Raw genomic sequence first — 17,076 nt, 5'->3', positions numbered from 1 at the left:
GGGGAAAAACAAACAAACAAAAAATTTGATAAAAACTGCTTCTGTATAATATGAATTGTCTGAAAACACAAAGATATACGGTGGATCACCCCCCACCCCCACCCCCACCCAATACTGTAAATCATTCACATCTACTTCTCCTTCTTAAAATGTTTGCATTTTGGGAGGATTCATCACCCTAAACCAGAAGAAGTTGCACACCTTGCTTTTTGTTCCTATCATGAAACTCTCTAACCACCACCAAGTCAGTATGGCAAACATTTCCTTTTACTGTAGATGCAAAACTTGTGAGTTTCTTTGTTACAAACCGATCAAACAAGGCCACCCTTCACCATGGCAACTTTTTCAGGAGGTTTGCACTTTACACAGAGTTTGACATTAGACCTGACATAAAGTTTCACCTCTAAATGTTGTGCTGCTGTGCACAAATATGTGTGTTAATGTTGGTTAATGTTTAAACCTGCAGCATTATCTGATCTCATTTTTCATGCCTAGGTGACAATGTAAAGTGCATTTTTCGAAGTAAAGACCTAACCATTACCACACAAGTTTGGGCTTATGTTTATTGCTTCTTCTTCTTCTGATGGGAAAAAAAAAACAACTGCAGAGAGAGGCAGTGAAGAAGGAGAAGGAACAAAAAACTGGCTAGATTCAACACCTGGTGCTTCTCTTTTGTTTTAACTGTCAACTGTACGTGAGTGGTTGAGTGTGAGTGTGTGTGCGCACGTGCGTGTGTGCATGTGTGTGTGTGTGTGTGTGTGTGTGTGCGTGTGTGTGTGTGTGTATGTCTGGAGCAGGAGCATGTCTGTACATTTGTCACTGCGTGGGTTTGGGTAATAAAGGGTTCACTGTTTCTGCGCTGACAGCTGCGCTAAGAAGTACACTCACACACAATGACTAAGATCGGAGACAAAAGTGACGATACATTCGTGACCCAGGTTGATGAAAAGTTGAGAGACCGAGAACAGAGCGAAGGAAAAAGCAGATGAAAGCGGCATAAGACAGAGTGGGCGACAACAGACAATCTTAAGTCCATATACAAGATTATTATCTTGTCATCCATCTCTGTGTAAAAACCATAGCAGACTCTGCAGGTAACTGAGGTTCCTCCTTAATAGATCAGCTATTAGGTGAGGTTAGATTCTACTTAAAAATATTTCTGTGGTCTATCAGCAATCAAGATGCATGAATGTCACCTTGGCAGGAAACAAAACACTACACTCTCCGATTCAGCCGACTAGTAGCTGATGTGCTGTTATGATGTTTCCCACCAGCAACCATGAAAGGACAATATCCAAAAGCAAACCTGCCAAAGTCACATGTCTAATTTGGGATTAATTTAAATGAAAGGTTCTCTGCTTTCAGTGTACCCAGAACAAGCCACAGTGTGGAGGCAGTATGCGCCTTCATAGAATAATACAACAAAGGTATTTTTACCTTTTACCATAATCCACATTCTCATGTAATATTCTCAAACCTTCGACCCCCAAAAGTAGAAAACTTTTTACTGAGGACTTTTCTAAACACACATGCCTTTGTTTTTATGGCTGAATTACTCATCTTGATTAAATGTCTTTATAGTATTGTCATAAAAATCCAGTAATCCAGTAAAAGCATTCTCTATGAAACAGGAGGTGAATCAGTTGTACACCTTTCATGGGTTCAGCCATTCATCTGTATTTATGTAGATTTCACATAGTAATGTTGTAAACATCACTCTAAAGATAATGTGCCTTCACTTGTTATATTATTCACATTATTTTCTGACACATATGAACATTTTCTATCTGTAAGTTTTTGTGTTGTACTTTTATTTCAAGTGTCAGTATAAAGGTTGTATTATCTGGTTTTGGGCAGGTAGTGAATTGAGTCACAAACATCTGAAACCATACAGAACCAATTTTAAACTCCAGAACAGAACAATAAAATGTGATATTCCAAGCTAAGTGCTTCCTATGATTCATACAAATGTAGAGAGACATTAGTAATCAACTCAAACTTTGTAGAAAGAGTGACTGTATGTTCTGAAGCTGATGACTGAAAAGAAACCCTTCAGTTGGCAAAAAAAGAAGTACGCCTAACCACTGAAGTCCCGTGGGTGTCGCAGAGTCCCAGAGTGGGTTTGTTTAGTAGGCAGTTCACCAAGTTTAGCACATAAGTTCATGACGTCGGTTTATCACTGAAGCAGAGACAGGCCATTAGATCTTGAATCTTATAAGAAAATGAATACCTATTGTGAAATATAGTCAGAAAATGTAATACAAATACCACTAACACTTACAATCCAATCCATCTGAATTTATGTGATTTCACTTCCCGTCTTTTAAGTTTCTATTCACATGCTTCATGTTTTGCCATTCTGAAAACTGAAAAGAGTAACATGACTAGTTGCATGTAGAATTAGTCACAGTTGATGTTCTCTGTGTTGGCTAAGAATTAGCCACATAGTTCCCTTTTGGCCTTATAACGTCAATAACTAATCTTCATTGTTTTGACATACATTCAGTAAACAAATTCATATAATGTCTGTGTGCTGGCTGCACTTCACCAAATTCCTACATCAGCTGCTATAGTGGAGGATTGATTATTATTTATTATTTTCAAATTTAAAAGTCAACTCATGTAAAATGAAATGTTATTGTTTACATGGAACTACTAAAATATAGTAATTAAAATATGAAATATGATATGAATACTAACTTGAGTATCTAGGCTGATAAGCAGTCAGTCCTGAATGGATCCATTAGACCTCAGTCTCATTAGGTGAGTTATGTCATCCAAGAGAGAGACTGGAAATACAAGCAGGAATTAAAGTGCTTATAAAATTCACATGATCATGGTCTCTCTTGGCTTACCCATTTATTATGTTTGTCCTGGATTTGGTACAAATCTTTCTTTCCACTCAGTAGAAGAAATGCAAACATGCAAACATGACAGTGAGCAATAACCTCATAGTTTATGTAAGCTCTACTCTTGGAAGTAGGGCATCTTACTTGATGTCTCTTTTTATATAGAATTTTATATCAATACTAATGCATTTCACCTGGTATTGTGAAAAATACCGTAACAGTGCTGAAAGGTTAGGGGATTTTTTTGAGTTTTTTTCCTCAGGTTTACTGGTCAAATCAGATTTTAAATGAGGCAGTGGTGTGAATGGCAGGTATAGTCTGAGCAACCATGCGGCTTCTTTTAAGCCTCGACTCCTCCCTTCTCTCTTTTTTAATCCCTCACTCCTCCAGTCTAATACCTTTTGTCTGTTCTGTTTTTCTTTTTCACCCTTTATTCCCACATTTCTTTAAAACTCCCCCATTTTGGGAACATTCTTTCCTTTTATTTTCCTTGCTGAACGGTGTTGTATTGTATTACTGTATTGACTGTCAGAATAAAATGCTAAAAATGTGAAAGCAGCTGGTTGATTATTTACTGAGAATTTGTGCCTAAAAGCATATTAACACTTTTTTAAAAAAAATTTGCCTCTTTATGTCAGACAGTCTGAATTTTCTCTCCTTCCTGTTTATTCTGTCTTTGTCTGTGATACAGACATGGAAATCTACTACGTGGGCTAGACATTCACACCCCCTCCACACACACACACACACACACACACACACACACACACACACACTTACTCCTTTATGCATTATTAAAAGATTGTTAAACCAACATCACACACAAACAATAAACCACACACATGGGTCCTCATCTGCCAGGCTTTGTCACCATGGTGACAACTGTGTCCTGCTAGAGACCAGCTGGTGGACCCTGGCTAGGATGTTGTAAATGAGAAAGAGAGACAAAACAAAGAGAGCAGCACTGAGGACTAGATGTCTGTTTTTTACATGCCTGGACGAACACCTGCAGCCTATGAAAGTGAAAGAAAGCACATTAGCAGACATTAGCATATTGATTCTGGTATTGATTGCCACTTGCAAATGAGTATTAATTCTCCAGTGAATTGTTGTACCTGCATTATGGTGGGAATAGTTTTGACAGTGTACTGTGTCTTCCACCACTCTCCAACAGAAATGTAAGGAGCATGCACAGACAAGCCTGGCTATCTGACTTGTACAAACAAAACTATGCATCTGTCTCACATAACATGATTATAGACTTTCTGCAACCAAAACATCCATCAATTATTCTGCACCTAATTACTCACTCTCTCCCACCTATGCCTTCATTCAACCTCATGTTTGTATGGAGAGAATTTAGTCTCACTATGTGTGCTACACATTTGTCACCACACATGATGGACAAATGGAAGTGAGATTTACAAATTTCTGTTATAACTTGTTGGTCACTTATGGTGTTCACAAATACACTGCAGTCCAAACAAATACAAAACTATTGAATAACTACTATAAACTTGAATACATCTGTTTCCAAAAAGTTCCCACATGTTATCAGTGTGTGGCCATAAAATACAATCTTGTTCCCATGTGTTTTTAAAAAAGTAATGTAATATCTTGTTCCAACTAGTATTAATTTTGGCACCTGATTTTGATTTATTTTTGACACTCATTGCGAGTCACCGCATGTTCAGCTTATGAGATTTATAACACTTACAAACATTGTTCCTTTGTAGCGGGACCACATCCTTTAAAGGATGTGGCCCCTGAAGTGAGGAACACCGTGTCAACCTGCTCTGTAGAGCAGCGAGTGATCCTGCAGCTGAATTACTCATCTTGATTAAAATCCAATCCATGGTGTTTAGTGGGAGAAGCTGCATAGTTGGATGACACTGACACAGGTGTAGTTCTTCACCTGTGGTGAACACCTAGAGGAAAACTTAGGTGGTTGACTGCCAACTTGGAGTATATGAATTCCTTTCTGTGTGGAGTTTGCATGTTCTCCCTGTGCTTGCGTGGGTTTACTGTGGGTACTCCGGTTTCCTCCCACAGTCCAAAAACATGTATGTCAGGTTGATTGGTGACTCTAAATTGCCCATATGAGTGAGTGTGAGTGTGTGTGGTTGTTTTTTTGGATGGATGAATGAAAAAATTGGGACTGCCCATTTTTTGGTGTTTCCTTATTTATGGTCAATGGTGTGAAATACATTCAATAAGCAAAATAACTACACCTGTGAAAGCATATATTATAAAACGTACACAGGAATAATGTATTCATATGTATAGTCAGATTATTCTACAGCGCTGATAGTCTAATGCAAATGTGATGGGTTTAAACTTGGAGCTTATGTTTGCGCTTTGAAAAGCTTTGTATCTTGATGGTATAATTCCTCTTGCATGTCTTTGTCCTTACTGTATATCATGGTCCTTCCTGCTAGACCAGTGTCTTGATATGCTAAAACAAACAGGTACATTATGTCAATTGCTGCTGATTTCTTTCTCAGAACATAGCTCACATCCCTTTTGTAACTGTAGGCAACCCATATTACATTTCTTTGTAAAATACAGCTTTTATCATTTTGATTTGGGTGAAACATAAAACAAATCCTCACATTTATATGTATTATGTAAAACGCTGTATTCATTCTACTTGGATGCAAGTCTGGTATTTTGAAAAATGTGCCATGTGTTATAGGTTCACAAAAAGGTTTTAAAGCAATCTTTAAACATTATTGCTTGTAAATCTGGCTCCCATGGACTATGAGGTCCAAACATGATATCTTTTGTCCATAACCCCAGATACATATGTACACCAGAGTCAAGAAGTCATAGCATGGTACAAAATGTAATCGGACGAGGAAAAAGATGTAATATATCAGGAATGCAACTTGAAGTTAACTATAGTGTTAGAATCTTTATTTACATTTGTGTAATTTTACACTTAACATTACTGTACTATAACTATACTAAGACTTTACTGTACAGCCCACCAGAAAGCAGCAGTAGAAAGTAAGTTACAATTTGATGCCGATCTGTCATTTTAAACAGGTCCCCTCTATTACAAATTCATGGTATTTGTATTGGAGCGCCCTCTATTGGCCTTTCATCATCAAAAAAAAAGAGAAAACGGAAACCAAGTAGATAATAATTTGGGAAGGATCAATGAAGTAATACTTCATTAATATGCCTGAATATAACATAAGTGACAAAATCTTGCTATTATTCATCAGGCACAGGATAATGTTTATAAGACAGTAATCATAGTTGGGTGGAGCAGAGGATGTGGAAGTTCATTCATTTTGTGCATTACGGGTCGGTATTCATTCAGCTGGGGCCAGATCACTGCCTGTACAGGACACAGACACGCAGTTGCTGCCTAGCTGTCATCTGCCTGGAGCATCTTCTCGATCTCTTGATCCCACTGATCATCTTTGTTGTCTGCCTCAGTCACCACTTCATACTCTTGAAGTTCCTGCTGCAGCTCCTTCTCCCAGTCTGCTGATTCATCTGGATGTAAAGGAGAGAAGGTTATGAGTCGGACAATTACAATTGCAAATGCAATTCAGTAATACAGAATACAATCAAGGAATGCTGCCATTAAACTAACCATCAGGAGATGAGACACCCTCCTTCTTATCCAGCACCAGCTGCTCCATCTCTTTCCTCAGGTCCTCATGGTTGATGGCTGTTGAGTCGAAAGCATCGCTCACAAATTCGGACACTCCTGGACTTGTTGACATGTCCTCCTCTTCCTCCTGAGGTGGCTGCCAATGACACAGGATTGAAAAGTCAATTCACGGCATGACTCTTTCTAAAGTCTTATGCTATGTGCTATGAAAAAATTGAGATGAAGTATGAAATCAAGATATGCAAATAAAACCTACAAACCCTTACTTTCTGTATGTTGCTGATGGAAACTGGTGGAGTTTTTGGTCTGACATTGTCTATAAAGAAGTAATACAATGCTGTTAGTTTTACATATGTAATTATCACAAGGTGATGTTTGCATGCTGACCCACTGATTCCCTCCAGAACCTCAACCTCCGATGCAATCTAGGTCTTTGGTTTGTATTAAAGCTTATGAGCAGTTCATAGAAGTTTCGTTAACCCTATTGGCAAGCTGAATAATAATGAGGTGGCTAACAAGAGCTAAACACTTGATTCTTGTTACTTTTTAACAGCAAAGAAAAAAACTTACTAACATCCTTTCATAATGGATAGCCTTCGATTCTACACCATACACACAGTCATACCCCAAATTCAACTGCAAGTTCTTCTACATCCAAGCAGGTGATCAAGAACCCAGTGGTCACTGTGAAACAGAGCCTTACTAGTGCTCTACAGAGAAGTGGAACCTGCTGAAAGAATGACCATCAATCAGGCCTTTATGACAGTTCTCAGCTACTTCCCATCCAATCAGACAAAGCATCTGGCAGGAAGAATGAGATAAATTGTCCAATCCAGGTCTTCAAAACTTGAAGAGCAGGGCAACTGAAATTTTCATCATTCTACTTCATTCTATCCTCAATTGTGAAGCACATTTCAAACATGATTATTATTATTATTATCTTTCCAACATCAACCAATGATGACTGCAGTACCACCACCATTAATGGCGGACAACGAGACTGAGCAGTGGGTCGGTATTTACAGGTACATGTGCTGTAAACACAGACAGGTCTAACAAATTGTGGAGTAGGCAGAGCTACTGACATGCAAAAATGTACTTAAGGTTGTGTCTTCTATGACTGTTTTATGCATCTGGACGCTGAAGTTCCCCAGCTGGAATACAAGTATACACAATTTTGAGGAACAGGAATGAAACAAATACTGTCGCCTCAGTGTTGATGTGAGCAACAGGTGAAATTGCCCTGCACAGCACGTGTGCTGTTATTGATGCACAGATAAAAGTCTGACCTGTTGAGACGACATCTTGAGACAAAACACTGGCCCCTCTGTCCTCTCCGCCCTTCTGCTGCTGGGCTGCAAGTGCTGTGAGCTGAGCTGACTGCTTGATCAGAGACACCCGGTAGAAGTAATTCCTCCAAAACACCTCCTCTTTCACACTGTCAAGCATCATCAGGGATAGAGCATAAAATGCATAGTGTACATACATGCACACAAAGTGATCCGTTTTACTATAGTTGTGAGGACACCTTTTCCCTAGCCTCTCACACTAATGTTCCCCTTTACAACTAAATGTCTAACCCTGACACTGACTCTAACTTAAACTAATTCTAACCTTAAACCTAAATCCAAGTCTAAACCCTCAATAGCCTTTTGAAGGTGTGAGGACCCACTAAAATGCTGTCATCATGCTGAAATGTTCTAACAATTACAGCTTTGACAAACAACCACACACACAATGCTGGAGGATTACTGACTGTTTGGGAACCAGATCAAAGCGCATGCGGTTAAGGAGGTGGTCTTCCTCCAGCATCACTGCAGCCAGAGGATACATCTGCTCCATGTCAAACTGGAACTGAACACCAGCGGGAGGGTCACGCAAGAAGTTTCTCTTGTCCTAGATTCATCAGGCAGAAATTGAGCAGCTTAGTTTCCAAAAAAAGAGCCAATTATTTTAGGAGGAGTTTTTATTGAACAACAGGCAATGAAGTCACAATCATGTTGACACATGTATATAGTTTATGACGTGTTTGCTTACTGCTGATAGAGCAAGGATCTGTTGCTGGATTGTCTCCTCCTCATTGTAGCCGACCCAGGGAGGCACTGCTGCTTCTGAACACAGACATGAGCATGTGCATGTGCACACGCACGCACACACACACAGTAATTTAAGCTCTTTGGCCACTTAGTAATATGATCTGATAGAATCCTGATATTATCCTTCTGTTGTGAGTTTACTTCTCACAGAAACACTTTGTACATATTTATTTTGCCATAAATATGCACACTATTAACTTTAGCACTGCACTCTTCAACAGATTTTACAATGCATTCATATTGGAAATATTTTTTAAGTCTGCTAAGTCCCAAATTCAGTCCCAAACACACAATCAGAGAGGACTATTTTCAGAGACAAGAAAAAGGGGCCCCCCACACAGCCCTGATCCCAACATCATGGAGACAGTCTTGGATTACACGAAGAGGCACTGAGACGGATTAAATCCACAGAAGAACTGTGGCAAATTCTCCAAGACACTGAAACAACTGAAAAAACTACAGTACTGACACATTTGGAATACTCAGTAGCTTTTCCCACAATAAAAACAAGTGATGAATGGACTAAAGATTATTTCTTTTTTTTTTCTTTTTTTTTTCACTGTAACAAGATTTTTGTTACATTCTTACTTTACCTGATTTCTTTGATTTCTTCTCCTGGACAAATTTCTCCTGCTCCTTCTGGAAGTCTCCTATAAAGGTCTGCAAGTACATAAATGTGACACACACACAGACACACACACACACACACACACTATAAGTTATATGGAGGAGAAAACTTATCGGGCAGGTGACAAAAGTTGACAGTGTTTTATTGTGATGTCAGTGTTATGTCATGTTAACCAAATTGCTCTGCACTTCCACGTGTTTTATAAACACAGTCCAACAAGTCAAAGGAGAAACATGCCTTATCTATGATCCCGTCGATTTTTCCTTCTTCCACACTCTTCTTGATGGTCTGGGCCGTCTCCACCACGGACTCTGAGATCTTCTTGGTGGCACTGGAGGCAAAACTGAAGATGTAATCTGCAGATTGAGGAGACGATGCTGAGGTTAACAACAGCTTCACACCCTGGGGTTGTTAAAACACTGCTACAACAACACATTTCAAAAGCTGTGAAAACACTTCACCAACAACTAAGCCACGGTGCATCCAGCTGACTGGATGTGTGCATGGGGAGTTAACATGTAAATTGAAGCAGAGCAGCATGCAGAGTTATAGGAAAGACTTTCTCACCACCCAGCCCTTTGCTCTTCTCGGGGTTTTCTTCTGGCTCTCCATCCCGCTCAGCTGTTTGCTGTTTGTTTACCTCGTTTTGTGCTGCCACCACCTTTTCTTCCTGCTCCACGGTCACGTCTTCGTTGTCACCCGACGTCTTTGTGTGCGTCGGGTTCTCCAAACCCAACCACGTCCCTAAACCTTTGAACATGCTGCTAAAAGAAAATGGTCGTTCAGCTTAAAGATGAAAATAACAACCTGAACAGTCTTAATTTTATGTAACCAGGAACTACAGCGATAGATTTCTTCTTCCCTCGTCACTTTTGTGTAGCTTGGGTTGCTTTAGTGCCACCCAGCGATCAAACCTGAATGATGCCTTCAGGTTGCGCTGGGTGCCATAGATTGTCAGTCTCATAAAATATCAATATATGTTATTTTAAGAATATCAACTATAACAAACTACTCATAGTCTATCAAACATGTCATGTCTGTGAAGTGTGTGTTTATGTGGGGCATTTGATGACCACTGTAACTTTAATTAGTGTTACTAAATGTGCTGTTTATCACAAATACAAACAGCAGGTGGCGGTAGGGCTCGGGAGTTGTTGCATCTGTTGTAACATAAAAAAGACAAAGAAGAAGAAGAAGAAGAAAAGACCGGGGTGTTGACGTGAAGCCAACTGGGGTTAGTTTCTCTTTTATCGCAGTTTTATAAAATGTCATGCATTTATTGTCTTTTCAGTTTGGGGTATAGTTTAGGTACAAATGGCTAAAATATGTGTTGTTCTTTCTTTTGAGCCGTTGAAGCAGGATTAGTATGGAAGTATTTGCCGGTGTGGGTTGTTTATTTGTAAGAAGACGAAGCTACACCAGAGTCTTTAGAAAAACAACGTAGTTTAAAACATTGACAGCTTAAACTTAAACGTCATGTTGGACAGAAAATCACTTTATCTTTTCCAGGATGAATTCAAATATTATGATATAATCGGCATATAAAGAAAGTGATTTTTTTTAAACATAGGTTGTTTAATATACTGTAGCTTGTGGAAGTGAGCGGTGTGCATGTTAAAGTTGGTTGACCGATAAACTGATTATGCATAATTTTATAGAAACCTAAAACATGATACAACTTTATTTAGAGAATATATATATATATATATATATATATATATATATATATATCTTTTTTATAGTTTGTGTCCAAAATAAAAATAGTTCTTGCTGTACATTCTGTTTGATTTGAAACTGTTTGTTCCAGGTGAGAAATGAAGACTCTAATGGTGTTTGATTTTGACCACACAGTGGTCGATGCCAACAGTGATACCTGGGTGGTCAGGTAAATAACATATTGATTGAATCAATTAATTAGTCAGTATAAAATCAGGTGCAAGCTGTAAGTAATATAGGCCAATAGATTTTTAAGGTAGGTGTAGGAAAGTTGTATACATGTTAATTAGAAACTACATCATTGTTTTATCCACAGTGGATCTTTTCATTTTCTGTGTTCTCAGATGTCTTCCAGGTCAGACTCTTCCTGACTCTGTGAAGAATACCTACAGAAAAGGCCACTGGACAGAGTTCATGGGCAGAGTGATGAACTACATAGGTGAGGATGAATTATCCTGTATCCTGAAGCCTTCATTCATACCTGTGCTGCACACAATAGTTGTAGCTTAACATTTTATTGCTTACTTACAACCTGCTCATGCCTCAGTCCTGTGACTCTTTTCTGTCTGATTGTTCAGGAGGCCAGGAGGTTAGTCCTGACAGGGTCCAAAGCGTGATGGAGACCATCCCCTTCACAGATGGAATGACAGACCTGCTGACATTCATATCAGAGAATAAAAGAACTATTGACTGCATAGTCATTTCTGACTCCAACACCATGTTCATAGAATGGATCCTCCGTGCTGCTGGGCTCCAAGAAGCTGTTGACCAGGTTTTCACCAACCCTGCAAAGTTCAATGGCCTTGGGTACATGGAGGTACAGTGCTACCACTCTCATGATTGTAATCAATGCCCCATCAACCTCTGTAAGAAAAAGGTGCTTGAGCTTTACCTGTCAGAGCAGTCTGACAGAGGTGTGGAGTATGAGCGTATATTTTATGTGGGAGACGGTGGGAATGATCTCTGTCCTACTTTCTGTCTGAGAGGGAATGATGTTGTAATGCCCCGGAAGGGGTACACCCTGGAGAAACTGCTGGCCAAAGTGGAAGGTCAGGAAGATAATAGCACTTCTTTCAGAGCTAGAGTCCTTGCCTGGAGCAGCGGCACTGACATCCTCCAGGAGCTGAAAGCAAGTTTGCAGCTGTAGCCAGGGCCCATGGAATACCACACTTGATTGACTTCTCAGTTGTAGCTGAAACATTGCACTTATGGCAAATATTGAGTCTGCACTGGAGGGGGCACTTACTGCTCTCTATAAATGTTAACATTTTTGTCACATTTTCAAGAAAATATTTATCATTTTTAAAGCACAATTTTGATGATAAACTGTTTTCATGTTGAAATCCTTTAAGTGGATGATTTATCTACTGAAAGTTTTTTCTTAATCTTTAAAAACAGCAACCTCAACCTGAAAAAATGTAGGATTCTCAGTTATAATCAAGGATTTCTCTTTGATTCAGAGTAGCATGTGGGTAGTGCATGACAAAAGGTGCTTTATGTAACAAAACATTTACACACTTTTAAAACACTATAAAACATCCACATACAATTTATTTATGTATAACTGGTATATTGTGATGATTAATTGTAAGAACAGACATTTTGAATTGTGATACTAATAACAGTAACAGTTTCTTTGTCCTATACAAGTTTTCCAGTAAGCCATGACAGTGTGACAGTAAGCCAGCATACACAATAAGAGGTCTGTTAGATGGAAAATCACCATCATTCATTCATTTTCCTCCTGTGGCATTACAGGCCGTTTTAGATCAAGGATGTAGCTAATGTTTTTCATGTGATTATTGTTTCTATAGGCTAATTAAGATTAAAGAAATAAACGTTATTTTCACAGTGGGAACATTTTTCTAGCCTTTAGAAAAATCTATAAAATCTAAATTGTTCATAATATGCCAGTTGTAACAGTCCTACCACTGAAGCTGTGGAAACACATGTTCCACACTGCTGATATTCTTGATTTTAAGACCATGCACCCAACAAACATATTTAGCTAGTTACATATTAACTGCACATTGATTTATTTGAATTTATTAGTCTATTAAAGTTTTGTTCTTTATATAGTGTATGTAATATTCACTGCTGTGTAGGTGTGAACATCACTGTGCGCAGTGATTTTATCTGGTTTACATCTCAGATCTGAGGTTTTAAGCCATACACTCAGTTTATTAGCTACATTATGCTAAAGTTATTGCAGTCTAATACTATAAACCCTCCTCCATGAAGGTAGTAATGTTCAGTTTTTTTAAAAAACCATTTAGTATAAGTATTGATTCAGCTGTATGAGCTGGAAGATGTAATTTGTGCTGCTGTTGAATTGTGCTGCATTACACAGAGAGCTGTTGAATGGCTTTAACTTCACGCGATCGTTTAAGCTAAATGAACAAATGTAATTTTTCTACATTACCTCCCTGGTTTACTGAGTTATATAGATAACTTTCCCAATAAAGAGATCCAGACATACATTCAAACTCAAAATTGCTGTTTTTCTGTCTGCCTCTTCAAGATAATATTGATATAGTCCTAGGATTTTGCCCAGGTTTCTAATAGCCAGTATATATATTACCAGGGATGAGTGTTGTGCAACTTCAATGACAAAACTTTACAGGAAAACATAAATGTTTACAGAGAACTTTTTTTGATGACCATGGCCTAATGCAACATGCTAAAATATTATTTGTGTATTCTTTTAATTCTGGTAATGCAATTAAAACCATTTTTTTTCCCTCTCTGCTGAGTGACCAGTTGCATTGCATAATATTGTAAGATATTTTATCTGTTTGTATGTGAGCAGGCTATAACTGGAGTTGGCAAATAGAAAAAATATATAACTGTTTTGAAATACACTGCTACAATTAACATGTAAAGTGAGTCTGCAACTATGCTAGTGGCTCTCTGAGGCTGTACCTTCACCTAAATACAACCATCTGCATGTTAACAAGGACAATTATAACATAATAATATAATATATAATAATATTATCTAATTTACAATAGTGAAAATGTATACCACATATGATCTAAAGAACAGTTCAAGGGATTACAACAGTGCACTTAATCCTGTGAAAATTCTGAGAAATGAAAAATATATGAAACAGCAAAGGTTATTGAAGCTTCATTATTGCTTTAAATTATTTGTATGCTGTTGTCATCCAAACTTCAAGTGGTGTCCTTTGTTCAGGTGGCTATGTGACGATGCAAAGATATTCCTTCCCAGCACTGACAGGAAAAAAAAAACCACAACACATCACTAGATGGGCACATGTGGATAGGGATTTGAAAAGAGCTTTAGAGAGGAATGAAGGCCAACAACTCACTGAAACAGCTCTTGCTCTTATATGATCCAACCTGGTATTATGGGCCAAAACTCAGCAGGCTTTGTTGACATTCTGTATTCTCTTTTCAGTGGGAAGAAGGTTTAGATGACGCTTGCTGCATTAAAAGAAGATGCTTAGTTGCATAGGTAACAGCCAGGCTCAACACTAAGGCTGACAAACTGGGATACAAGTCTTCAAAGTTTGGGTTAGTTACCAAACAAAAGCTGAGTGCAAAACATCACATTTTCTCCACATTCTCACAAGATTGTTTAAAGTTAGAATACAGCATTTAAAATATATAATAGAGCATCTACAATAGTTTGCTTTATGTGGCTCAACTGTGTGCAATAGATCACTGTAGTTTTCAGAAAGGATTACTGGCTGCTTGTTAATTAGTCCAAAAGAAAAAAATAACCTGCAACAGTTTTTGCTAATCAAATCCAGTTTAAATTGCTCCATCACTGTTATATTATCATATAATATGGCCATTATTATTGATGCATTACTAAGCAGTACTTGATGTTGTAATTGGTCCAGGTGGATATAATTATCATTTTCTTTATGTATGTACATTTTGTCCTTCAACCAACACATTTTAATAACAAATCAAATATTTTGTGTATAAAACTTTTGCAAAGTCACCCTGTAAGTAGTAACTAAGCAAGTAAGTGATATTATTTGACCTTTTTATAGTGTAATTATTAGAACAAAAGAAAATACACTTTTTAAAAAAAAAAAAAAAAAAAAGTGAGCTCTTTTACATCAGGTTGAATTTTACCACATATTCAGTTTATTAACAGGAAGAAATAGCTACACTAGCTATCAAAATACAAGTGGCAATAGTGTAATTTTAGTAGACAGTGTAGTGAGGGTGACTTTAGAGCTTACCTAAAGTTATATTCATATTTTTTTAATATATCTTTGCCATTTGTGTTACAGTAGGAGCTACTTGATGGAAAGCAGACCTATAGGAGAAACATCACAATTTAACACTACAAATGGTGCATGTGTATGTATTATATCACCATAACACCATTTTTTATGCATGAATTGTTGATAAATATTTAAAGGAGCAATAGTGGATTTCAGCATGGAGTTGTCTCATTTGCACACAAAGCTGAAGAATGGGGTAAGAGATCTTATATGACACAACAATAATTTACATCCCTCTTTTCTGATGCATTATGCATTTTCCAAAACACAAAATGATATCACAGAATTCCCCAAAGATGTCCTCATTGTATTTTACATGTAGAATAATTGCAATTTTAAATTTAATTTGTCATTATGAAAATGCTAATAGCAATCCAAACCCTTAACTACGATGAAGAGGACCAATAACATTGTCAGGTATGTATGAGTATGTGAGAGAAAAGGGGATGAAGGGGTCATCATAGATAAATTATGCCAATTTAAGAAACTAGAGCATTTGTAGTCGATGCCCCACAGCCATCTCTAGGCAATCAGCTTTGACTCACTTTGTGCATCAGCATCAGTCTAATCAAGGACCAGTCAAGTGCCTCATCACATTGTGTAAGCAATACTAAATATTAAAGGACACTCTTGCATGCAGATTTATGCAGGTGACTGGCTACAGAGAACTTAAGGTAGTGTTAAATGTGTGAATAAAAAATATGTAATCATAACAAAACAATAACAGCATAGACAGGAGTGTACAGGTTCATGTTGCAGCTTATAGCGTCATACACATCTTACTGACATTTGTTTCTCAATGGAGAACAGTTCAAGTGAACACCTTTGTTCATGGCAGATTATTAATAATTATTGAAATTTGCCTTTTCACTTATCTTTAATGGGACATACATTTGTGTGCCATCAGTATATTGAATACTGTGTGTATGAATGATAGGTTTCAATAGTTGTATGTGTATACTAAACAGGAAAGTGCAAATGATGGAGCCTTTAAAACAACAACTTTAAATCAACAGTCTTCTCTAAAGCTTTTCTTAAAATTTATGATTTGGAGGTAAGTCTAAAGTTTATTAAAATGGAAAAGGTGAAGGGGCAAAGTTTCCTGAGAAGTGGGTGCATGACTGATAACCAATGAAAAAAAAATAAACAGAGCACCGTAAGTGTCTGATAATTTCCTTTGTTAATATGATTGGTGAAATCAAATAAACAAATACATGTGATGCAAGTGTATTGTGTTGTTGATGGCCCTTATATGTGTGGAAGCCATTTACAGATTTTTTTTAACAAAATACCGTAGGACACCCTGTATGATATGTGTATGCTTATATTATGAAATTATCAATGGAAAGATTTGCGTGTTGTATTGTTCACGTCTCAAAAATCAAATCAAAATATCAAAATGCATGCAGGTCTGGCTAAATTGTTAACATTTCTGAAAATACCAATTACACTTGAGTCATTGAGTCAATGTACAAAAGGTTCTAGAGAATTTTTAATATAGGCTGCTGTAACTGCTGCTGGCAGATGTTCCTTTCATGCACTTGTTACATCACCTGTCAGTCTCGCATCTTAAATCCACATTAATCCCATTCAAATTTGACATGGTCTAGCAGTGAGGAAAGGGAGGGTTCCTTCTCAGCTAGGTAGTCCTTGGATTGATACTTTCACATTTGCTTTTCATGTCAGTGAGTATTTTTCCAGTGCCAGTCATTTAAGGTAAGACTATAAAGGATTTTACATGAGTTAATGTATGCAGACAAAAAGCTTGGCTCTTACTTAAAAATGTTTCACTATGATTAATAAAATGGTAATAATCATAATGACCTCCCTGCAGGTATTACCACTGTTTCTGGCCTGATGTGGCTGGGAAGCTATTATTTAATAGCATGACAACA

General features: G+C 37.6%; 2 protein-coding genes across 2 annotated transcripts; one reads left to right on the top strand and one right to left on the bottom strand.

The window, feature by feature from the left end:
- Positions 1-5,737: 5,737 nt before the first annotated feature.
- Positions 5,738-10,072, bottom strand: syap1 (synapse associated protein 1). Its single transcript, XM_026294398.1, has 9 exons — positions 9,769-10,072; positions 9,439-9,557; positions 9,167-9,233; positions 8,515-8,588; positions 8,234-8,373; positions 7,767-7,915; positions 6,744-6,793; positions 6,457-6,613; positions 5,738-6,356 (listed from the first exon to the last, which is right to left on the bottom strand). Exons 1-9 carry the CDS (start codon positions 9,959-9,961, stop codon positions 6,226-6,228), a joined length of 1,080 nt encoding a protein of 359 aa, XP_026150183.1. The 5' UTR covers positions 9,962-10,072; the 3' UTR covers positions 5,738-6,225.
- A 308-nt stretch (positions 10,073-10,380) lies between these two features.
- phospho2 (phosphatase, orphan 2) lies at positions 10,381-13,661 on the top strand. The gene is made up of 4 exons (XM_026294491.1): positions 10,381-10,435; positions 11,009-11,086; positions 11,262-11,356; positions 11,496-13,661. Exons 2-4 carry the CDS (start codon positions 11,016-11,018, stop codon positions 12,062-12,064), a joined length of 735 nt encoding a protein of 244 aa, XP_026150276.1. The 5' UTR covers positions 10,381-10,435; positions 11,009-11,015; the 3' UTR covers positions 12,065-13,661.
- Positions 13,662-17,076: the final 3,415 nt, after the last annotated feature.

The sequence above is a fragment of the Mastacembelus armatus genome, chromosome 3 (assembly GCF_900324485.2).
Source record: "Mastacembelus armatus chromosome 3, fMasArm1.2, whole genome shotgun sequence".
NCBI classification, from domain to species: Eukaryota; Metazoa; Chordata; class Actinopteri; order Synbranchiformes; family Mastacembelidae; genus Mastacembelus; species Mastacembelus armatus.
The sequence above is the reverse complement of the archived record's forward strand: the minus strand, read 5'-3'. Positions and strand labels throughout refer to the sequence as shown.